The 25,638-nt window shown below is 42.5% G+C and overlaps 1 protein-coding gene across 1 annotated transcript; it reads right to left on the bottom strand.

Moving 5' to 3' along the window:
- Positions 1-1,228: 1,228 nt before the first annotated feature.
- VPS35 (VPS35 retromer complex component) lies at positions 1,229-25,561 on the bottom strand. Its single transcript, XM_054296149.1, has 17 exons — positions 25,504-25,561; positions 18,633-18,731; positions 17,171-17,267; positions 16,526-16,649; positions 15,199-15,381; positions 14,681-14,894; positions 13,870-13,953; positions 13,327-13,436; positions 10,210-10,306; positions 9,971-10,119; positions 9,288-9,495; positions 8,631-8,786; positions 6,529-6,651; positions 5,466-5,645; positions 4,066-4,305; positions 3,267-3,410; positions 1,229-2,122 (listed from the first exon to the last, which is right to left on the bottom strand). Exons 1-17 carry the CDS (start codon positions 25,504-25,506, stop codon positions 1,943-1,945), a joined length of 2,391 nt encoding a protein of 796 aa, XP_054152124.1. The 5' UTR covers positions 25,507-25,561; the 3' UTR covers positions 1,229-1,942.
- Between the last annotated feature and the right edge of the window lie 77 nt (positions 25,562-25,638).

Below are 25,638 nucleotides of genomic sequence, written 5' to 3'. Positions count from 1 at the left end.
TCACTAATGAGACAAGTTTGTTCCACCATCACCAGCGTTTACTGCACAGCCTAACAGATGCTTTCCTTTGCTGACAAGTGATAGTTACTGAACAGCTCCAATTGTCCATTGCCATAGTCAAAATGCATGGGAATACAATTGATCTTAAAAGTTTAACGGCAGTAAAATTATTTACTTCATAAACTTTCAATAAAAGTAATTAAGAGCTGTGGAAGAGTCCTAACTGTGTAGCCCTAACAAGTGGGAGAGGGTGAAAAAGCACCAGTCTACAACATTTGGGTGACTGCAGCTGAAACTGCAAAACTGGTAATTCAAAGACACTTCCTAAGTTACAAGGACTGACACTGAGGACTAGACAGACATTGTTAGCAAATACTGTAACCTAGGAGGGCATATCCCCACACTATGAACACATCCACATGAACATAATTACCACACTCTGCTATGGATGTGCTATAACAAAACACCTTAACAGTTCTGCTATGAGGAACACTTTCAACAGATACAGAGCAACATGAAAAGTTTTGAATCAGCATCATTATAAACCTGGGGAAGTAAAGCCTTTAAATTATCTCCCCATTCATTCCTCCTCCCTTCCAAGCCAGACTTATTCATCAGTATATTAATGATCTAATTGTTGTCTACTCTGCAATTGATTCCTAGGATTGTATCTGCCTTTCTCAGAAAACAGGTAGCACTAAATTACTGACCACCAAAATCTCATTTAACATCCAGTCAAGCCAGGACACATTTTCAGAAAACAGTGTTCACTCAAGGAGTAATGCAATTCAATCAGTTTTCTTTAGGACACCACATTCAGTCAAGGCAAACCAGCCAGGTCAGAACTTCCAGCATTGGCATTAACCCATGGACAGGAGCAGCAGAGCAGCAGCTGCCATTGGCTGTGCTCTGCTGCTCAGTTCCCTACAGCACTGGCATTCAATTGTCACTCTCTGGCACAGAATCCAGTAGGATTCTTCCTCACTGCAAGCATGTCATAAAAACATTGTGAAATGTGAGCACACATCATCTCAGCACCACGTGCAGAAACACTGGCTTTGTATCACCAACTCCCACGTGAGAAATGCCAGCAGCTGCCCAGCTCAGCCAGGGTAACTATGCCTTCATTCTTCTGTCCCTACAAAACCAAAGTTCTTTCACTTTCATCAGAAGGTTCAACATTAGCTTGGGTTCAACAGTGGGCTCTGAAGAGACATGAAACAACAGGTGTTAATAGCAACTTTATTGTTTCACCGGTGCAAAATCATGATACTGAATAAACTTGTGTAATGCATTTTCCCCTAAATTTACAGTAATGAAGGTTATACATATCTATATAGATTGTAATTTCTCTATTTTTTTATACTATTTGGAACAAAATTATCTTGATAAATATGCCCTGTGCACAGTACTGGCCCTCACTGAATGTCACAGAGCCTTAATATGCAAAATATAACTTCTGTTTTTGAACATGGTACTTTAAAACTCTCCAAACATGCATTAATATATTCTAGTTTTAGGGAAAAATATTACACTTAGTCTTAACTCGGCATTAAAAGAAAAGCACAAGCAGAATTTGACATACAATAATCCCAAAAATCTGATGCTCTGTAAGGATCAGACACAGTTTCAGCTGACAGTCACTGCCAGTTTAGAGCTCTAGTGCTACAGAAGCAACAGTGAACAGACAGAAGAGAAATCAGAACTGAAGAGCCCTACCATGTCACATGGATTTCAAAGAAAGTTTCAGCCATGCTAACTGATGAAACCTGTAGTTGCTGGTCCAACCTTCCAAATTTGTTAGAGTACTCAACACAAGTGTTTTGAAGTGCCAGACTGAACACGTGAATGTTAACTTGACATTTCTGAAAGGCACAACCTAGGAACCTATCTTAAAAAAAACCATGGTATGTAAATGAAAACAGGTACAGTGAGTGTCTTTCTAAAGAACAAGACCTTCATAAATTGGCCCCTCAGATTCTGGTGATTCCCTCCTCAGACGCAAGTGCTCCAGTGTGTTGTGAAAGTGTTTGTTAATTTGTTCTGTTTCTTCAGTAGACTCAAGGTTTGGGAGATCTTCTCTGATCTTCTGTATAAGCTGATTCAAAACCTGAATTGTCACCTACAGAACATAAAACAGAAGGCATCAACACCCTCTGTGTACAAGTGCACAGACATTAGTTTGAACAGACTTGTCTTTAAGCTATCTGTATTTGGACAATCTTTCAAAATGCTGATAAGACTCTATGCAGACAAACTGCTGGGCATTCACTCCTGGTACCTATTCCAACAGCCTTTCTTTCCAGTGTATTTAATACAAATTAAAAAAGCTTCAAACAAATGGCACACACAATCAGACTGTATATGCACTGTGAGATAATTGTTTCTTATAGAAGTCACTCAGGATGGTAATATCAGATTTAAAGTTATTCTTAGAGAACAACCATGGCTGCCTACAGGCTGAAGTTCAGCACTACACAAAATGCACTGCAGGCCACCAGAGTATCCAGAGGATTTTTACACCTGCCAAGTGCTTTGAAATTCAAAGCTTTGTTTTCATCTCCATCACATACACCATCTATACTAGAGTACCCCTACACTGGGAAGCCAGTTCAGTTATTGGAAACTCAGCAAATCGCTCAAATTTCTTCAGGAATTCTCTCAGAACTGCAGGGTATTCGTTAATGTCTGGTCTCAATCAATAACATCAGAGAAGACACTGATCTCTACTTGACCAAGCAGGTTTTTCAAACTGCATAACTCTATCTGCTAACAGAAAATGGATCAGGTAACTAACTCAGATTATACTCACACACAATTCAAGCTGAGTACATACGGTGTCATATCTATTTTGTGAAATTAAAGCTTACACCAACCTGGCAGAGTCAGCAGTGACCATGAACACCTGTAAAGAATTTTCTTTCCCTTATGTACCCATCAAGTTTGGTATCTCTAAAGCTAGAATCCTACTAGTTTCTCATCTAAGTTCCAGTAAGTTTTAATCTAAAATATTTTAGGTATACAAGTCTCACAATGTTTAAATTCATAACTAAACTGCAAACATTTCCCTCTAATGTGAGAAGAACAAAGTTTAATCCAATACTTTTACTAGCACATCAAGAATTGACTCCTCTCTTCTCACAAGAACTTGTGCCTCTCATGAGGCTACAGGGCAAGCTGAAGAGAATTTGTGGTGTAAGTGTCAATGAAGAGCTTAAAGAAACCTTCTTTAAAAAAGATGCAACAGAGAATGGATTTCCACTCACCGCCTCATTTTCCTTTTCATAAAAATAGATATATCTATTCAGAATTTCTATGAAAAGCTGGACTTGCAGAGAAGGGTCCATGCACTGATTTGCTATCTTCAGAGCCTTCTTTAGGCATTCCATCACTCTTTTTCCTCCATGAAGCTAGAAGGAAAAACACCAAAGTTACAAGAAATAAAAGAGCCTTAGGGAGCTCCAGTATCTCCTCCCTTGGCACACACAGCATTTCCTGGAGCTCTGTCACAGAAACACAAAACCACACAAACTGCAAAGAGCAAGCTGTCACTGAAAGCTTACCCTACCTGACTGCCACCAACATTAGATTTTGTTAAATCACACAGCAACATGAACAGTTGTTGAAAGCCTTCAATTATGAGATCAATTAATTCAATTTCTTAGCACCTACCATAATGCATACTTTGAAAAATGTTTCAAACACTGCTCTTTAAAATGACAACAGCTTATGTGACAAACCCTGAAGAACACAGAGGATTTTTTAACCTTTACTTCAACAGCTTGTATCTGTAATTTGGAAGTTTAGTAGTTCACAGAGAAACAGATAGTACAATAAATACAAGCAAAGTGCAGCCCAGTCAAGTAGCCTTTAACTAGCTGACACTCCAAAGCTTGCCTGGTACTTCCACCCTTAAATTAGAGTTTTCTCCATGTTTTTATTTATGCAGTTTCATATATTAGAATAAATTCCAACCAAACCTACATCAATGTCTCTACTTTAGAAGTGCCTACAGAAGGAAGCAGTGAGGCAGGATGTGTCCCACTGCTGTCCCTTTGTTCTCACCTCCTCCCCATTCTTGTCAGTGTTCCGGCCAGACCAGAACAGATGGGCACAAGTGCTCACAGCTCGGCACTGGTCTGGCTTCTTCAGGAGCTTGGAGGCTGCCAGTGCACACTGAGTCCTCAAAGGCTCGTGGTTCTCCTCACTGAAGCATTTCATCCTCTCAAATGTTCCAATTATCAAGGTGATTGCAGCCAGCTGTGCTTTTGAGTCACTGATTTCATCTTCATATAGAGAGAAGGCCTAGACAAGGGAGAAAGCAAGACTCAATCAGAACACATCAGGAAAAAAAAAATCACACCTGCTACTCACAGAGCAAGAAACTGTCCAGTTTTGCATTTGTTAAAAGCTTCAGGCAGGAAAAAAAACTTTCACGTAGAGCGTAAAAGTAAAAATCAAGTAAATCCAGTAAATCCAAAGACCAGAAAAAGTCTTACAAGAAAGAGTATTCAAGTGGTCATAGCAAATAAGTGTGCTCCCACAAAATTTGAAGACTGAGTTTTTCCTCATTCAAGCACCTATTCAGCAGCAGAAACGATCCTTGAAGAAAATCTGGTTCTTTGAAACACACAAAACAGCTGAGCAGAAGCTGACAGCAGGTCAGTGATGACAGAGCAGGTAAGAAAAGCACTTGCACTGCTGCTACATGGATGAAGAATCTTCAGAGAATAGACAAATCTTGAACTGTATCTCTAATGAAAAGTACATAATTGCCATGCTGCTCTCATGGTCAGAACTGTGCTACAACAGCAACTGATACAACACAGTGAGCAAACCCAGCTTACCAGCAACTCTCTTTAAAAACATGCATTTAGTAGCAGTATCAGAGGAAAGATTAGGACAAAGCTACAACATGGATAACATGGAACACATTGGTTCTTTATGTGGTGGCTAGGAGGGGAAGGTTTTTGCAACAAGTAAGGCTTAAGACCAAGTTACAAGTTCAAATAGATTTTCAGAGTAGTTTATAATAGGTTTCAGTAGAAGGATTTTAATTGGCAAAGCCCAGCACAGCAGTTGTGAACACTGCAGATTTTAGGAAACCTCCAAAGAGTGCTTGTGGTCAGGCAACACCAGCTGGGTATCAGGAGCTGGAGACAGAAGCAGTGAAGGAGCATTTTATGCTGAGAAACTACACTCCTCCAGTGAGCCAACTACACGAGCAGGAGGCAGCATTGCAACATACCACTGTTGTCAGACTGAGTATTCAAATCAGTAGCAATGGAGCTTAATTCCACAGCAGCCTGGGAAGCAAGAATGAAATGAGGAGTTTCTACCTAGTAGCACTGGCTGTCCATCATTTCAGGTGTTTGAATCACACCAGATGGTTCAGTGTTCAGCAAACCTGCCCAAATCAAACGAAAGGCAGCACAGGACACCAGCTCTACCAGCGGGACACTCACCTGGGACATGAACTCATAGGCCACAGTTTCATGATTCTCAAAGCCAATCTCTCCTGCAGCCAGTGCTCCCTGCAGGAAGAGTCGGAGAGGCAGCTCTGCCAGCTCTGCTTTGATCAGAGCACTGATGGTCTGATGAGCAAATGAGAAGATCTTCTGGCACTTCTTTTCCCATTTGTCATCCTAGACAAGAAAAGCAAGTACAAGCTTGAACAAGAGCATTGCTACAAGGAAAAGGGAATCTCAATTGTTCTAAGATCTGTTAAGTGCTCCAGTCTGATGCCACTCCAGTCACTCCAGCTTCCAGTATTGGCTTCAGTGGGTCTGCACAAAGTATTTCTTTCATTTACAAAAATTTCACACCCATTTTTCCCACCAGCTCATAAGAGCTTTCTTCAGAAGCCTGCACTGAACTGCAGTTAGGACAGCTATGCTTAGCACATAACTGAGCAAAAGCCTAGTTAGCCAAGGGGAGAAAAATTCTGCTCAGTCCAGAGAAATTAGAAGTGGAAGAGAATTTTAAAACCTTCATTTTAAAGAATATTTTAACATTTAAACTTATTTCCTCATAATATAACGCCTACAATAAAGGAAATACATATTTAAGGTAAGTATCTCAATCAGAAATCATTTAGGAGCCAAAATGGATCAGTCATTATTTTAATGTACACTTTCACTACTACTGTATAAGTTAAAGCAAGTGCTTTTTTTAAGTTTAGAAACATTGCAATAATGTAGCTACAATTTACAAATTGATGAATTTCAATATCCAGACTTAAATCAGTTTCATGCCATTAGTTCTGATCTCCAGTAAAGGCACATGATCTGTCACCTTAATGAACAAACACAACTTGCCAATTTCTGCTTCTTCACCTCTCAAGCACTAAAGTAGTTTACTATGACCTGATAAAAATTTTCATTAAAGAGGTTTGAATGCTTAAGAAGAAACTCAAACAAAACCAGCCTTCTGTATCAAGTCTGAGCATACTTATGCAACCAGCCAAAATGCATTTTCCAGAAAATAAAGCCAAGCAAGCACACAAGAGGCAGCTAGAGGTGCCCTTACCACTTTGGAGTTGTCCTTGTAGCGAAAGGCGAGCTGGTAGGCAGCGAACACCAGGGGCGGCAGCGTGAAGCGGATGCGCTGGTTCCCCCCGGCCCCAAAGTGCTTCCGGGCAGTGTTGAGGATCTGCAACAGAACACTGAGCTCAGAGAATCCTTCACTGAGACATGCACTCAAGGGAAGCCCAGTGCCCCACCCTTAACCTGTTCTTAGATTAGATGTAGATTTCATAACCTGAATATACAGAAGTCTAATCACCCATTGTCACAGACTTATTTTATGAAAAATCCTTTTTTCTCAATTCAAGCAATTTTTTCTCCTGAGAAGCCTCAGGAACAAAATGTAAACACTGATTATCTGCTGCTGTGGAATGCAACAGGTGCATCTTTGATTGGTCTCATGTGGTTGTTTTTAATTAATGGCCAGTCACAGTCCAGATGTCTCAGACTCTCTGGTCAGTCACAAGATTTTATTATCATTCCATTCCTTTCTATTCCTTGCTAGCCTTCTGATGAAATCCTTTCTTCTATTCTTTTAGTATAGTTTTAGTATATAATTTTCTTTTAATATAATATATATATATATATCATAAAATAATCAATCAGCCTTCTGAAACATGGAGTCAAGATTCTCATCTCTTCCCTCCTCCTGGGACCCCTGTGAACACCACCACAACCCATTACACACTGGTTAGCCACTCTGGCTAATACACTTGGACTAGGCTGTTTGAATTTGCATTTCATATCTCTTCCATACAGAATGCATAATTTAAAGTGAGACACTGTGAAAATCCTATAACCTTGGATTTTTCCTGCTGCTGCTGTATTGTAGAAAAATTTGATGCAAGCATTTGTGATGCTGAGGGAGCTATTAAGCATTACTAGTAAAAGGTGTTAAGTAGCTCATAGAATTGTACCTAAAAGATAATGTGACAAGTCCTTTGATGGCATTTAAAGGGGGTCAATGTGATTAAAGCAAAGCACTGCTAGATGAAAAAGACAGACTGACACTCAGAATCTTTGCAGAAACAGCTTCAACATCTCTAGCTATGTACATTCTTTTGGGGTAGAAATATTAATTTCCTTGGTGCCAGCATTCCTTTGAGAGAAGCTTTGCTCCCTATAAGAAAAAAACCCCAAAACCTTTCTGCTTGACTCCAGTGATAAGATCCTGAAACACAACTGACTCCAGTTCCTGTAACTGCACCAGTTTCATTACACTTCAAGCAAGAGTTTTTTATACCAGACCTTAAAGTCAAGCTAAATCAATGCTAGTTGTGTTATGCAAAGCTTGCACTTTATTCTGTTGCTCTATTCTCACTGTTTATACAGTGTGACATTTATTTCAGGCACAAACTGTAACTTCACAGTAGTCCCTAAGCAAGCCTGACTGACACAAGCTCACTTCCATCTGCAGCAGATCCAGCTCCAGCACAGCTTCTCTGGCATAGACAGAATATCCCTGGCCCTCTAACACACACTTCTCAAGATAGTTGATTTGAAGTTTAAGTGACCTCCCTAAAGCCAGATATAGCAGATTAACAACAGAACTACCTCAACTCAAACCATTACAAGTACCACAATGCACAGATTTCAAGGACATGTCAAATCTGCTGCTACAGATGGACCAAGCAGAGAGGAAAAGCATGTGGAACCAAGCAGCAGGACACTACATGCTGTATGAAGACCCCATCCGTACAGAAATTAAAACACCTAAGGCTAAACATGCTAAGCTGTATTTTCTGAGGTTTTTTGCATTCCCTTGGTATCAAAATAGCACAGTACTCCAAATAGCACTTGCTGTGTTTTCAACAGATCATTATATGAAGTTGTCAGAACATTAAGAGTTCCACAAAACAACACAGATCGTTGCTACCTCAGGGGATGAAAACTTTCCATCAACAAATGCTTAAGTCCTCATCTGCTTTTTCTGAATAAATAACATATCAGCCTACCACTAAAGGTGTCATACATAATGTTCTCTGCTGAGTTTGTAGTGCCAGAGCAGTGATGGCCCAGCTCCCAGCTTCAAGCCTTGTACAGTCAATAATGCAAGAACTGAGACAGTTCAGAGAGCACAAACATTGAGAAGCACCAGTCACCAACCAGGTACTGCTGGTCAGGGTCATCAGAACGCAGCAGGTGAATGAATCTCCCCACAAGACTCTGCTCATCTGCAAAGTCCTCAGGGTCAGGATCTTCAGCAGGCTGATCTGGCTGATCCTGGATCAGTGTGGATACCAAATTCATGATAGCATCAACCTGTAAAGGCAATAGAAGCTCTGTTTAAACTACAGTAGACCATAAGCATAAATTGCCAGCAATTGGGAACATCTTTACAGCCACTCATAGTGGTGATGCTTCAGACACATGTGCCTTAGACTCTGAAGAGAAGGGTCCCTCTCAGCACAAGTGGGACAGGGCAGCACAGCAGTGCAGAGGGAATTCAGATTCCAAAAGCTATGCAGCCTTCTTTAGATAGCAGACCCAGTTTTAAAGGGATTCAGGATCTTTTTTCACACCTAACATTACTGTCTAGGCTGAGGTGTGGTAAATCAGAAGTAGCCTCTAGGATGAGATTAGGTAAGAGACATTTAAGAACACAGGAGGAAGAATTACCAAGTGGGATAAGGCCTGTGCCAGGGGAGGCAGGGGCATGCAGGCTAGGAAACAAAGCATGCCCTGCATGAAGTCACTAAATGTGTTTTCAGGTCCTTGAACAATCACTTAAATACCCAGATTGTCAAATTAACTACATCATACCTGTTCTTGAGACACAATTTCTGTGTTATAATCCAACACATTGCTAAGCACGTAACAACTCATGCTCTTCCTGGACTCGTAATCAAAGTATTCAAAGAGTGGGTGAAAATGTTTTAGTTTCAGAACTGTCAGGATATTGTTGTAAGTATCAACTGGGATTTTCAAAAGTCTAGTCAGCTCCTTTGAAACAGCACTGCTTGTTGCAATACTAGAAGAAAATATATGCAAAAAATTACAATTAGTCAATGGTTCACACAGGTAGGCAGGTTTAAAATCTGCTTCAGAGTATCAATTCTGAGGTACACAACAACTACCAAGCAACTTGGTGCTAGGGAGAAAGGAAAAGAGTACCAAAATAAGTCAGATCTTGCTCTTTGGGACATACAGTAACAAATGCATGTTTTAAGTTGCTGCCAGCAAAAGCAGAGTGTGGCTGCAAAGGCAGCAATAGCAGAACTCTAGAGTGCTGTAAGGGATGCCTACACACATTGTGTGGATGTACAGCACAATTTATTCATGTGGAGCAAGTCCTGGTTAGCCGGGAGTTTATCAGGGCTGCTGCAGCTCAGTCCAAAAGCAGTGACCTTCCACATCCAGAGCATGGCCTGCTATCTCACCAAATGCAGAAGGCCTGATTTTAGGGCATTAATTGGCAAGCCAGAGAAAATACAAGAGACACTCACTGTTCCAGATTAAGTTTGTTGAATATTTCCACAGTAGTCTCCAAGACCTTGTCAACATAGTCCACACGGTCTGGGTAGCATTTCATGGCCAGGTTAATGAGAGAAACTTGCAAAGACACCACATCCTCTGAGGGCATATCCTGCCGAGACTGAAATTCAAGACAGCACGAAACTGAAACTAAAGCACAGAACTTTGCAAAAACCACCCCCAAAACTGCATGCAGGGATACCCAACATACCTGTATAACAGTAGCAACCTGCTGTGAAAAGATATCAAACAGTTTGATATCTGCTGGGATCCCAGGTCCATCTTCACGATGTGCAAATAAAGCTAACCTGGTGACAGAGCAAGGAAAGCAGCTTGGTCAGGACAGCTTTTCCACTCCTCAAATACAGAGCAGAAAGAGGGACTGGCATGTCCTTTAGGTATATTTGGAAGAAAGAAAAAACCATGTCCTTTAGGTATTTTTGGAAGCTCTATTACAAGCAAAAAGGAAATTGATGGAAGTCAGAAGCCTTATGAGCAACTGAGCCTGGTAACTATCAGACCTGAAAAAGAGTGCTGACAGAAAAGGAAAGGTGAAGAAGGAACAGGAAGGACATTTCCTAATTGATGTTCTTCAGCTGGAAGCAAGTGATCTATTTTTTCCAGCAGATAAAGAGGTACAGAGTAGGCTGATGGAAGAGTAAATATCCTGCATTTACTCATTCAGTGATATTACTGAAATTAGACACCCAATAGCATCCTCCACAAAACAGCCTCCAGAAAAAAACACACAGAAGGAATATGCTGCCTTAACTAATCTTTGTCACTAAAGACCAACCAACATGGCTGGAACTTACTTACACTATTTGCAGAGAGCAAAATACAAAGTGAACTTAAGAAGAATGGAGAAGTGAAGAATATTGGTTTTTGGGGGGTGAGAGCAAGAAATTGCCATCCATCAAGCATTCAGGAGATGGTGAGAGGGATTTTTATCTGTAAGAGAAAGTCATGCCAAGAACCATTTCTGCAAAAATGAGATACAGGATAGAAAGCACCACTATCAGAAGACCAATACCTTACCAGAGTTGAAGCTTAAGAACCTCGGCACTATCTTGACTTTCTAATTATTGAGGTTATTATACTCTGAATTAGAAAATGAACTACAAAAATATTTAGGAAAAGGCATTGAATTAATTTTTTTTAAAATTCTTTCTACAGGGTTTCTCAATTTTGATTCTGAATCTAAAATAAAGAGGCACATAAGAAAAGCCCAGGAGGCTAAAAAACTTCACTGCCAGGAAAAATAAGACATTGAACTATTCTTATATTTGATTAGGGTGATAAGGAACAGACTTCCTAAAGCCAGGAACAATCACTGCCTTTTCTTAGAGGCACAAGGCAGCTTTCCTTGGCAACAGCTCAGTGTAAAGCCAGCAATGCTACAAGGTATGAGCAAGCTGCAGGCAGATGGCAGCATAATTAAAAGTCATTAATGTTTTAGTAAGGCAACAAAGATCCCAAAGCAGCAAGACCTCTTGCAGAGATTCCTTTAGCAGGAAAGCCCCACAGGAATAAGGATAAAATTTTCACAAGCTCCTTCAGCAGTCATTGATGTTCAGATGTAATTACCCAATGCCAGCTGAAACAAAGATGAGAAATGCCAAGAAGCACAACCTACACAGGGCAGCTTCACATCTCAACTACACAAAACTGAAGCTGCTGCCCACTGCTGCTACCAGCTCCAACACAAACACAAGAGCAACATCCTCCCTGCACACATGGATTCCAAGGACAGATCCACTCAAATGCTCCAACACTGGCAGTGACATTACAGTCAAAATCCCAAGCTGCAATACTGCAAAGATAACCATCGTGCTGCCACCTTTCTGCCCTTGTCCTACAGCCCAAAGAGAGCTCTGGAAGCCTTCAGTGGCCCAGCAAACCCCAGCAGTGGTAAGGCTGGGAGGATAGAGGGTCACTGCTCTCACTTACTGGTGTTTGTAACACAACACAAAAAACTTACTGTGGAGGTGATACCAAAGTTCAACAGGAGAGCAAAAGCTACACAAGGAAAGTTTTCTCACAAGAACAACACTGCCATGCTCCAGTTTAAGAGTCTAGCAAAATATCCCATGACCTCTTCAAAAAGTAATCAAGATAGTCTCAGAAATCAGTTACAGGCAACATTCCTTGGGATTTGGGGTTTCCAGTTGTGGGGTTTTTTTTTTAAGCTAACAGAATTATGAAAAATCTCAGCCACAGCATCCAAGCATGGGAAACCAAAGAACTCCTGTGACCATCTCTGTATGAAGGCAGCAAAGGAAGCACAGTGTCTCTGACAAATGCACAAGCACTGAAAGGTACTCCAATAAAACCAAAGTCTTATAAACATAAGAACATATAAATCTGAAAGACTCTGGAGAAGACAAACTACAGACTTGGTGAGTAAAAAATTCAAGATCCTAACTTGTACCAGTCATGCCCAATACACTCAAGTCCCCTCCAGGCATTAGAGAGGATACAGGAACCCCACCCAAAGCTGAATGCCAGGGGGACCCAAGATCCCTGTCCTAGCTGAACTCCATTCATTGATTGGTACATGGATCAGATGTTCATGTTTGGGTGCAAATGCAAAGGATAAGGCTTCTCTACAGCCTGAGACAAGCCAGGCAAGGGCACTTCCTTTCTGCAGTAAGAAAGTGCAGGTGATCACTGAAAATTTCTGTTTCCTTTCAGGATACAAATTAAAACTTCAGTTTGACCTTAAAGATCTTTTCCAACCTAAGGATTCTATGATTTCTGCCCCAAATCTGAACTCAGTGCAAGCAGTTTTAAGCAGTACCTCCACAGGAAAAACATGCTTTTAAGAGAACAGTGTAGATGCTATTGGCAAGCTAAGAATTAAGAAGGCAGTTCCATCTCCTATGAGCTCTGTTCTGAAGAACACTGTTATGTTCTCTGATCTCTGATCCTGCAAGGTGAAGTGTTCCTGACAGATGATTTAGCCATTGGGATCTTCAAGATTTCAAGAGGTACCTATGAGAGATATGGCTGTCAAAGCAGGGCACTGCTGTCACTTCAGTTCTGAAGCATCAAACTGCTCAATACTAAATGGGCTGTTCCTGGCTTAATCTGTTTACAAGTTTTAATCAGTCCATAAAGCAGGTTTCATTGGAAGCTGTAAAAGCAGAGTCCAGAGAGTAGAAGTAACAGAAATAATATTCTTCACAGCTTTAATTACAGCTGAAAGATATGGAAACAGTGAAGTGGTATCAAAAATAAACATATTCAAATGATAGAAGAATTATCATCTGCTTGTGCACAACACAAACTTAATTTTGAGTCAAGTTCCACCCCCTTGGTCACTCACCTGTCAATTAAAGCAATAATTATATTTTTCACATTCACATTTTGGTGCAGCTCAGCACAGGCTCTGAGAAATGGGTTCAGGGTTTGGAGGTGAAATTCATCTGGGAAAACCTGAAGTTTTAGATCAATAGTCATCAAGTTATAAACTGAATTTGCCCATTGTTACACAGAAGAAAAATGCAACAGAATAATTGTAAAGCAGATAGTCACACAGTAAATACACTCTGGCCTACGAAGCTGACCTTGACTGGGTAAATGCATGAAGCAAGAGATATGAAACAAATGGGTAACTGAGGGCCCACCTCTCTATTACAACTCATAACACAGGCACTACTGCTCCGATGCTTACAGCTACTGCAACAGAAGGAGCACAAAATCTCCACTCTGCCCATCTGGGTAAAAAATACAGGACAAGCTACTGTGTGCAAGTCCCAGTGATGAAGTTTTCCAGTCCATGAGGAAGATGGGAGAGCTGCCTGAATCTGAATAAGTGTACAGAAGTGTCCCTGTGTCCCATCAATGCAACCGAACTCAAGCAGCTCACCTGTATGATGCACTCCATGAGGTACTCCTGAGCTAAAGCATCTCTACAGTTCACAACTTGCTCCAGTATTCCAGGCAGAACAATCTGGAATAGGGGAGAAAAGGTCTTGCAGTGATTTTACAATTACCTTCTGAGTTTATATTCACACATATGTTTAATCCAAGCAGAGCAGAATTTCTAACAGTTCTCAGCTGATTCTCTACATCAAGACTTTCTGGTAATAAATCACATTTTTCTGCAGTTCCATCCTTCAGAGAAAAAACCACAAAACAACTGATCTCAGAAGTCTGTCCCTTTCATACATTATGCAAGCTTTGATTTCATAAGTGAGTGCCACTGACTTTGCAGGCACACACCCAGGGTCTCAGCAGCACCATGGCAGAACTTACAAGGGACAGACTTTTAAATAATACATTTCCTTCACTGTCATTTCACACAGTAACAGTTCTCTTGAATGCTTTGGGAAGCACAGCCTCACAACTTGTGAAATCTATCCCAGAACACCAGATGTGTACACAGCCCTTAGACCAACCCATTATTCTGCAATGAAATTGCAATCAGGAAGGAAAGGTTAGAATTTCTTGTCACTGTTACAGAATTGCAGGAGAATGTGTGAATCATGTCCCTGGCCTGAGAACACACTGTATGTATGAAAAATCACAACTTCTCCTCGGGTGAAGAGTTTGAGAAGCACTGGGATTACTGAACTTTTAGCAAAGCTATAACACTTCCAGCTGCTCATCTGCAAGTCCAAACTCATTTAGTCTGGAACAAGCTGGCAGAAGTCAGAAAGAATGGAGAGCCATCCCACCTGCTTGTATCTCTCCACATTGACCCCCTCCAGCTGGCTGAGGCGGACCAGGTTTGTCCCCACCAGGATCCTCAGCTCCTGCCTCTCGCGCTCCCTCTTCTCCCTGTCCCGACTGTGGCCCTGGTGCTGCATCCGCACCCACAGCTTGTTCATCTCAGCAAAGTTCAGCAGCACAAAATCCATGGAGTCACTGATGTCTCCAGTGGTTTCTTCACTGCAGACAAGAGGTTAAGAACAGAAAAGCTTGTCAGAGGTATTCATCCTTCCAGCCACTGGTGGACATACAAGTTTTAATAAGGCTAGAGGGTGGGATTTCTGGGTTCGTAAGAAAGGTTCATGTCCTCACTTGTGAGGAACCTTAATGCTAGAAGGGAATTCTTAATGGATAAACACCTGTCTGTGGAAGTCTACGGAATTCGAGCATATTTACTTCTCTCAAATCTGAAGTCAATTACACAGAAAATTTAAATAAGATCTATTAACAGTAATTTTATGGAGCTATAGCCCATCCTCCTTACTCTGCTTGCTCGCCTTCATCTGGTAAGATATTCCTGGTACACTGCAGGAGATAGTTCCTGAGGAACAGGCCTCTAAGAGGATGCTGCACTCCACGGCACATCTCCACCAGGTCTTTCAAAATATCCTTCCTGGACTGTGGAAATGACTTGACGTAGACAACACCTACTGTTATCAGCAGATACCTGCAAAAGGCACAGAGTCACACAATAAAGCATAAAGTAACAACATCACACTGGAAGGCAATAATAGTTCCATTTGTCCATGATGGCAGGATAACCAAAACACAAAAAAAGCAATAAAATTATCACCTGTGTCCCATAATTTTGGGTATTTAATCAGCTTTCAACTCCTATCTTCCTCTGCTACAGAGAACAGCCACTAGACCTCATTACAATGCTTGAGACACTGAATGTGTAAATGCTCACAAAGTTCTGAATGCTCTCAGACCAGCTCATTTATACTTCCAGCATCCCACTGAGCTGGAAAACAGCTCTGACACATATAGATAAATAACCACCACAGGTTTCACCAGGGAGAACCAGAGGCTACAAGCAGGCAGGAAGACAACTCTGATGCTTACACACAGAGGTGAAGACACTGTGGTAACCATCAGCCAAACCCCAGAAATTGCATGAAGATGCAGCCTGATGTGTCCAGAGCCTCTCCCTGGCATGAACATAAGGTCAGGAATTAAAAACTTGAATACCAAGCAAAACCTGAATCCCAAAAGTGACTATGTCAAAGATGCACTGCAGTCCAACAGTAACATATTTAAATATAAAACTCACAGGCTTTCAAGTATCATTTCTGGCAAGCTAACACTTGGCCAAAAAAAAAAACCAGAAACACAAAGACTCTAAGAGTGAAGTCACAAACTTTCACCTTCCTTATCACACTTCCTATTCCCTAAAAAGACAGAAGGTTATGAAGCAACTACTGTGTGGGAGAAGGCAAGATCTAGATCCTCAGATAACTGAAACAGTTAATGAGGGCACAGTCAATCTCTCTGATCAGAGCATGGTACTTGGTTATCTTCCACTGACCAGCTCTTGACCCAAAAGCCAACTTCATTGCAAGATGCAGGTGCTCTCATCTTGGTCATGGGCAAAATTAACACACTGGCAGGAAGAACTGACCTTCTGCACCTGCACTCTGGGCCTATCTCAGAAGTTTCACAGTAATTGACTCGAGACAGGCAGAAACAGCATTGACCATTGTAAACTGATTGAGAAGGCAATCACTGTCTGAACCCAGAGCTGGACAACTATTCACCATTTAAAAAAAAAAAAAGCAAACAAAGTCACACACCAACATACACACACTTACAGTCTTGGAATGATATTTCCAGCATATTGTACTAGCTCATAAAGGTCTGCCACTTTCCTGCCTTTGGCAAATTCATCTGTCAGGTAGACTTCCAAGTAGTGTAGCTCATCAGAAATTGCCATGTCTTTTCCTCATAGTTAAGGATTCTAAGTGAGAATGTCTACAATGTATTTTCACAGTAATTTGCTCATTCCCACCCAGGAAGAAAGATGCTGTACCAAATACAAATATGCCCAAGCAGGCATACTTCTGCTTCAGTAATCATGTACTTCTGAACAGTAATCATTGGGATAAATGTGCAAAATTAACCTCAAACCTCTGAGCAATTTTTAGCATATTAGAAAAGGGAATAAAACTAGGAATATATGAATTGTTTTACAGAGCTGATATTGTTTTTAGAACTAGACTCCTGAAACTTCCCAGAGGAAGATATGAAAGAGTATAAAGACCTGTTTTATACCAGAGGAAAAACTGAACTTAAACAGTGAGCAAAGTGCATATTCTCCTACAATACATACACATAATTGAATTCTGAGGAGAAAAGTGCTAATAAGTACCTGACACAAGATACCATTGTACCAAAAAAGCAGATGAATACCCCATTGCAAATACATTTCAACTATTAGTTTGCTCCTGAAAGGATACAGAGCTCATAATAGCTCTTTGGAGATAACATCGAAGTCCGCAGCTCCCCAAGCATGTTGGAAGCATGTTTGAGAGCATCCATGAGCTTGTTCTTGTCCTTCAGAGGAGGAAAGAGAAAAGTCTGTTAGAAATGACACTAGGCAACTACAGATTTTTTATCTATGAAAAAAAAATCTCAAGTGGTTTAATATCCAGCTTATACTACACCACCCATGCTAAGTGAACATTTTACCTGAGGTGATAAGAAGATGCATCTGAAGACAGAGCTACAGTAAAAAAAAAAAAAAATCACAATGCTAATGGCAGAAAAATCTAAAATCATTCTGCTTATGCAGCAATCTCCTCCCAACACTCAGATTCTATCGAGCAAGCAAAACAGAACGTGTTCCCCTCCTCCAAATCTGGTCTGTTTTGCTCAGATCTCACAGATCTCCTAGAAAGCTCTAGGAGACAGACAACACACACTGCCATCATCACCTTCTCCTTCTTCTCACCCACAAAAATCACCTCACTGAAAGCCACCCCTTACTAGTCTGCATCTAACTCACACTTCTGGTGCATTTAATCACCTGGCATTAAAGCATACAACACAAACCTCTCATCTACCACTTTTACAGACTTGAGCAACCCATCATAAGCAGCAGCAGCAAGTTTTGAGGGAGAACAAAAAGAATTGCTAGTGTGATCCACTTAGTGCATTTATACTGCCACTTAATCACAGATAGCAGTGAAAAGCACAGCTGCAGCCACTTGAAGACTTCCAAAGCATTCCACTGAGCACAAAACTGGAAGAGGTGTTACACTTCTTGCTACTGTCATTTGGCTGCAAACAAAGTTAGCTTGGCTAACCACATGAAAACATATGGGAATATTTAAGTTTTCATTGCAACTTTAAGTAGTTTCCCCAAATAAAAGCTGAGGCTTCTCAAACCCGAGAAAGCTCCGTGTGATTACATAATCTGCCTGAATTGGCTACAATTCCCAGACAAAAATCTCAGCACAACACCAGCCCATGGTGTTTTCCAGTCACAGAAGAATTCGCATGTATGTTTACAGTTAATCAGTACAAAATTGATCCTATGCAGCAGGTAATTCATCAGCAGCCTCTCTGTCTGACAGTCACACCAAGAAAAGGCCACATGAAAAAAACACAACAGAATGGTGGACATAAACAATAATCTCATCATAAAGTTCATCTTGGGTTTATTTAAATGCAAGCATGTAAATTATAAAGGTACATCTTTAACTTATCTTGTCAAACACTGGAGCAAAACCAGGAACACATTCAAAGAATACCCAAGGCTCACTCTCAATGAGCAGCTGCCTCATTTATTGGCAAAACCTCTGGCACAAAGAAACATAAAGGGTTAATTTTGCTCACAGTACTAGAGGCTGGTATTGATTTACTGTTTTATTCCTAGCAGACAAGAAGCTTCATTGCCTTTTAAAGTCACATTCTTACCAAGCATCTCTTCATCTGGAATGACTGCACCTTCACAGCCTGAATGGCTTCATCCAGGAGCTTTTCCTGTTCATCCTGAGGAGATTGCTGTGTTGTTGGCTGGAGGAAAACAGAAACCAAACAAAACAGAATTCAGTGAAGCTGCTTATGACCTGACTAAAACTGGATTCCCACACTTTAGAATGCACTGCAAGTGACACTGCAGTGTGACCACTCAAGGCTTGTCAGAAGTAGTTGTGTGACATGTAATGGAGAAAGTTCAAGTGCCCTGCAAAAACCTGAGGGGAGTTACAGGTATCCTCAAGCACCACTGCTTCTGGGACAGCAAAGCCACAGGGGCAGAGCAGGGCCAGCTTTGCCTTTTCAACATTTAGAGGCCAAGAACCCAGTGCAAGTATCTGGGAAGAAAAGCTCCAAGAGAATGCAGAGACTGTGCTGAGAGGAAGCACTGCTGTTACTCCTGCCCACAGAGCCTCAAAGCAGTGCCCAGAGCACACACTGCAGCTGCACAGATGCTCTCTGTGCTCACAAGTCACAAGTTCTCAGCTGCTATCTGAGCTACCATTCCATTCAGGACAAGAGTCTGATAAGCAAAGGATAAAGTACAGTTAGTGCATTCCTGAAGGTAGAAGCTACTTGCAGATTGGATCAGAAAGCTGAAGAGAAACAACAACTCTTCATGTGTCCTTGTCCCAGTCACATTGGCAGAGTGACACTCTTGTTTCCCCTCAGAGAGGCACATTCTATGCCTTCAACTGAAAATCCCACTATCTTCTGACTTCCAAGGTTCATACTGCATTCTCTTAAAATATTAAATAAATCCATTGCTTACATCCTTATATTCCCCCTCAATCCAGCTATAACAGGCCTTCTCCTACTGCAGCTGCTACCCTCCCTCTACCAAAATAACAAGATCAGTTTCTATACAAGCATCTTTTAGTTATTTTTGCTAAGATGTCCAAACTCAGATCAGAACCCCACCTGCTGTCCCCACCTGCACCCAGCCTTCCTCCTAAGGCTTCACAAGGAACCACTGCCATCCACCTCTGGTTCAGGATCAGCCTTCAACACCCCATTACAGCATCTCCACTTCTCTCAACCCTGCAGCTTGTTTTCAGGTGGCCTCTCTGAAATACTGCTGGAGACAACAGCACTGATGCTGTATTTCAGCTACGTCTTCTCTAGTCCTGACAAATACCAAGCACAGTCATTTGCACAGCAGGTTCTCTGAGGCTTCACCTTCAATAAATTCTCAGCTATTTATACTTGTTCCCTTCATCCACTGTGCTCAGAAGGTCCCTGGTCTGCTCCTTTTAACTGCATTTCAGAAACAAGCTGGAAGGCCACGAATTACATCACCCCAATGTTTTTAAAAACTCTGTCTTCAGTACCAACTCCCACATGTCCCATATGAGGAGTCCCCAGAAGTATCTGTTGAGATTAAAACTGAGGCCTTAATTACAGCAGGGAAGTTTTAGTTTAACACCAATTTAATGGTGATAGAGCATTTCACATCCTTGTTATTTCCCATATTTAAATGGGTTCTTTTTCTGCAGTTGAAATCTCCCCACTATCCTTTTCCCCATACAGAAAACAGAGTGCTCTGCAATGCTGTTCCTGCCTTGATGATGCCCTAATGAAACTCTGCTCCTGAAACTCCTCAATCACCCAGCTGGACAAAACCAAGGCTGATCTGATCCAACACTGGTGACAGACCTGCTTCAAGGAGGTTATATGAGAAAAAGGTTCCTTCCAACCAACACTTCTGTGAGTCAGTGTGCCTCAGTAATACTCCAGCTATGCACAATAACTAATTAAGAAATGTATTTAGTCAATGAAAATGCCATCTCTGCTAATTAGAGTGACTCCACCTCTCACAAAGCTCTCTCTATATATAATTAATCAATGTGCAGGCCTTCCAAAAATTATTTAGGCATAAGGAAAAAGCAGCAACCGTGGTTAGATGATCTTATTTCCCAGGCAATTCAATAGCTACAAGCCCTTAGACAACCTCAAACTGTGAAACAAGCGTGTTCTGCCAGCAAAAGTTTGCTGTAATTGCTAAGCTTTAATTATTCAATGGCAGATCAGACTTTTAAGGAACACAAAATGACAGTGCAGGGACTAGTGTGCAGTAATCAATATCAGAACATCACACTGCAGACTTGCTGAATTATGTCTATGCCAGAACACTGGTTACACTCTACAGTCCCCTGAATCCATACCAGTGCTTTAGAGGAAATAAATCACTACAGAGCTGAATGCCATAAGCTCTGACCACATCAGATCTCTGTTAAAGCACAGCCAGGAACAGTGCAGCAATGCCAACACTGACCACACCTTCCCAGGCCCCCCGTCCTGATGGGCATTAAGCTCACACAGCCACCAGCCCTGCTCCTCCACCCCAGCTGTTCATGGGGACACACAGTGCTGGGAGAGCATTTAAACCTTCTAAAAAGCTGTGAGACAAACCCAGCTGATTAATGGATTACCATTTACCTGGTTCAGCCTAAAGCCACATAAAACACTGCAAGCAGGGCTGTGAAAACAAGGCTTTTTAACAGCAACACCAAGCCAAAGCATTACTGAAACAAACACATATTTGCTACAAGCCCAGGAAGTATTTGGCTGAGTCCACATGCATTGGTTTCCTTACTTCTGGTGTGCAAACAACATAGAATCATGGCTACAAGTTCAGAACTATCCTTTTCATTATACCAGCTATGAACCTAGCAGAAACATTTGTATCTTCTTAGAGAACTTTAGCCACTGTAGTTTAGCAGCAGCTGGGGGGAAATTGGAGTTTCATTCATTTATGGTGTCAGCTTTACATCAAGCTCTGTCTGCATTAACAGAAGACAGAGAATACTTTCACTTCTGCTCTAAATTTGAACAGCCAGGTCCCACACTGTACTCAACACTGGGACTAAGTACTGAATTCATCAACAGAAGCATTTCCATATTGACACAAGATATTAATTTATTTCTTCTGTACCTCTCGAAGATACAGAGAATTAAGAAGGAGGAAAACTCAATTTGTATGTGTGTTGATTTGAAGACTGAGAAGGTTACCAGACTAAATTACTACAAGGGCACTCTACTCCATGTCTGAAGAAAAGACAACTGCAAGCATTTTCCAGTGGCAGGCGTAGCACAATCACCTACACTGCTGTCAAAAGCACACCACAGGAGCAGAGGTGTCACTTGAGGGGTTGCTTGTACCAGCTTTATTTCTGTAGGCATAGAAAATATCTTAACAGCAGCACTAGTGAACAAGTTCCAACTTTTATTTTTCCAAGTCTGACTATGCATCAGCTTACCCTTTTCTTCCAACTTCAGAAGGCAAGCTACTTTCAGCTTTAGAACTGCAGGGGTTCCCAAACATAACCTGGTTATTATCATGATACACAAGATCACATCAAGATACACATATGCTACTAACACATGCCTGAAGTTTGAGGATGTGGTGACAAAAGGCAAATGAAGGAAAGAACATACAGCAAAAGCCAACCAGTGAGATCCAGCAGGACACACAATGAATCAGAACACAGCTCTGTCAGAGTCCATGTTGAATAAAGCTGTTTATGTTCTGTATCTTACACTTAAATTACCAGCCTAGTAACATAAGATGATATTTTCAAGTGTTACTTTATCAAAAAAGCATCTGTGGAGTCCTAGGTCCATCTACAAAAACAATCCTGAACATCAGTTTGGAAGTGGAAGACACTGACCTGGGCAAAAGCAGCAGCACAGAACATCCTGCCTGGTCAGCTACATGTACAGTAAGGTACAAACCCTGCCTGAGCACAAGAGGAGCCATTTATAGCTTCAATTATGCAGCTATTTAGACTTTAGATGTGTCTGAGCTATACCCACACTAGAAACACTGCACATGTTGTAGAAAACACAGAAAGTTGATGAGAAGAGCTTTGCTTTGCTCATTTTTTGCTCTGAAGCAATGAGGCAGCAGGTGAGCAGTGGAGAAGGGACAGAGCTCTCACCCCCAGGTGCACCAGCAGCCTCTGCACAAGACACAGCTGTGAACACAGGGCCAGCATAAGTGACCACATGCAAGCTGTGGAAGTCAAAACTCAGCAGATGAATTTGGAAGGGGGTGAGGAAAGCTAGCTTTTGGGTGGGTTTTTTTGGTGTATTTTTAATTCCTTTTAGGTTTTGTTTCTTTGGTTTGTTTTTTTGTTTTTTTTTTAAATAAAGGCTAGTAAACAAAACTGTAAGTTGCCATGGAAAACAATTTTTTAAACCCAAAACAGCTTGAAACCAGCTGACCAGAATAGTTAATACAAGTTATCCTGCAGATAACTATTAGGGAAGTGTATTACTGCAGCCATAAACATTATTCTGGATCATGACTATCCTCATAACAGCAATTCCTCCTGAACATACAAAGCAAACATTGCACCTATTGTGTAAGACTTACTCATTTTCTACCACTCAGTTCCATGAGATTCATTTGTAGTTCCTTATTTGACACTGAGCTGCACTCCAGAGAGGGCCCAAAATAATAACCAATGTGCTGACTTATTTCACTTAAAAATCTTGGAGTACTCAAGAATGACATGGTACTGAAAGACAGCAGAGTTCCAGAGAGCTTGTCAAGCCTAAAAGCTCCTGTTCTGACACACAGGTGCCCCAAGCTGCATGCAGAGTATAAATAATAATGAGTGAAAGGTTGTGCTTCCATTCCATTCTAAAGTGCATTTTCACCCAACCTCCAGCAGTCCTTTTCTTTAGGTAACTGATGTGCTCACAGCCTGTTCCTATGGCAGTTCCTTCTGTTTGCTCACCCACTGAATAACACAACAAATGACACCAACCCAGGGAGGCCTTCCTGCCTCCTGCCATCGTTATTGTCACCTGCCACCACAGCACTGCTGGGACACCTCAGATGGGGCTGCCCAAAGGGAGAGGAGGGCTGAGCTGCAGCAGCAGACCAGGACACTGCTAGCCCACAGCACACAGAGCACTGCTGGCTAACAGACTGAGGGAATCACCCAAAAAACCAAAACCCAAAGCATAAGCATTTTATACCATACAGGAAGCATTTCCCTGCAACACTGCAGGCTCCAGAACTTCTATCTAATCTCACAGTATAGCAGCTCAGAGATAAATCACAGAGATGAAAGCATTTTTCACGTGTTGAAACTGGTACTTACTGCTACAGGAAGCCACAAGACACCATTAAGTATTAAAGAGATGGACTTTTTATTCAGGGTATGATCAAAAGCAGCCAGAGCCCTCTTAAAACAAGTCATGTTAAAGGTACTTAAGCATTCAGCTTCAAGGTTTAAGTCAAGCTCAGCCACAGGAAATCACAGGGGAACCTAATTTGGTAGAGGGAATTATCCCATGTTTAACACCTGTGACTATCCCATGTTCAACATCTGTAACTTTATTTTTTCTCAATCACCTGACAACAACTATTCTTAGAAAGAAGCCACAAGACCAGACAAGTGTCTGGCCAGTTCCCATGGAAATGACAGGCAAAGGAAAGCAGTTGCACTGCTGAATAATTGACCAGCACAAAATATTTGTGTGGGGGACAGAGACTGGTGGCTATATAGATTGAGCACTTCTCATTCACCCAATTTAGTATTTAACATTCCTCTTTCAAGTAACAGTACAGGCTTTGCCCAGCCCCAAAGACACAGAGCTCAACATACATATAACTTAAAAACAAAGTTCTGCTCCAAAAGCCTAAGAACTGAGCAATTCCCTGTTTATAAAGTTATTTGCTGCCACACTATCTATATACTGTTAGTACTGTTCACATGTCACACTTAGGCTAATTACACATTGTGGTGGTTACAGCATGTGCTGCTTAAAAGTTTCATTGAATATTACATACCACTGAAGGTGCATGAAAGATACTTCTGTTTTACTAGGAAACTTGACTGTCCCCTTATTTTCATTGAGGACTGAAAAGTATTTCTCAGTATGCATTATTTCCACGGGGAAATTTCAGGTTTCACAGGATGAATGAAGTTGGAAAGATCAAACATCACCCTGTCAGCCAGACCAAGGCACTGAGTGCCACGTCCAGTGTCCAGTCTTTCCTTAAACACCTCCAGGGACCGCGACCCCACTACCTTCATGGGCAGTCCATTCCAATGTCTCATCACCCACCTTGGGAATAAATTCCTCCAAATGTCCAGCCTGAACCTCCCCCGGCACACGTTCAGACTGTGCCCTCCTGTCCGACTGCTGAGTGCCGGGCAGAGGAGGCCGAGCCTCACCTGGCTGCCCCCCTGCCTAGCAAACGCCAACATCTGCGGCAAAGAGCGCTACGGAGCGGCGCCCACCAATGCACAGCCACCGCTTCTGCCGGAAAAGAAAGGAACTTTACTCGGGCACCCCACGACAGCCGTTCTGCAGGCTCGGGAGGCTCAGGAGCGCAGGCTGCAAGGCGGACAAGCACGGCACACGTGCACAGAACCGGCAATGACACAAACCCGGGATTAACACGGGGGGGGGCAGCACGGCCGGAGAGAGCGAACCGACCGAACTGACCGCTGCACGGCCGCGATTCCGCGGTAAAAACACCGCCTTTCCCCGTGCCCCTACGAGCAAAGGGGCCGAGCCCAGCGAGGCGGTGACCGGGCCCGGGCCGCGGGCAGCGTTACCGCGGGCACGGCGGGCCCGGCCCGCACCCCAGCCCCGCCCGGGCCGGACCGTGCGGCCTCCGCGCCCGCTGCAGCCCCGCAACCGGCCGGGCCCGCCGCGCCGCCGGCCCTGCGCGGCGGCTCAGGGCGCTGTCCCGGCCGCGTCCCTCGGCCGCCGGCCCCTCGGTCCCAGCGCAGCCCGACCCGCAGCGGGCACCCCGCGCCCCCCGGCCGCTGCCCCTCACCCTCACCATGGTCGCGCCGCCGCCGCCCCCGCCAGCGCCGCCCCGTCATGTGACTGCGCCGCGCGCACCGCCCCGCCCCGCCGCCGCGTGCCGCCCATTGGCCCGCTCCGAGGACGAGCCGCGCTGCGCGCCCATTGGCGG

This window comes from Melozone crissalis, unplaced genomic scaffold, assembly GCF_028551555.1.
Source record: "Melozone crissalis strain CALT ecotype California unplaced genomic scaffold, PUWL_Pcris_2 ptg000007l_1, whole genome shotgun sequence".
NCBI classification, from domain to species: domain Eukaryota; kingdom Metazoa; phylum Chordata; class Aves; order Passeriformes; family Passerellidae; genus Melozone; species Melozone crissalis.
The sequence above is the reverse complement of the archived record's forward strand: the minus strand, read 5'-3'. Positions and strand labels throughout refer to the sequence as shown.

What these genes read in the sequence shown, in the direction of transcription:
- VPS35 (XM_054296149.1), bottom strand. An exon ending in TCATGGAGTGCATCATACAG is followed by an intron (nt 13,437 to 13,869) that starts GTGAGCTGCTTG and finishes CTAAAACTTCAG; the next exon opens with GTTTTCCCAGATGAATTTCA. An exon ending in AGGTTGCTACTGTTATACAG is followed by an intron (nt 10,120 to 10,209) that starts GTATGTTGGGTA and finishes CTTGAATTTCAG; the next exon opens with TCTCGGCAGGATATGCCCTC.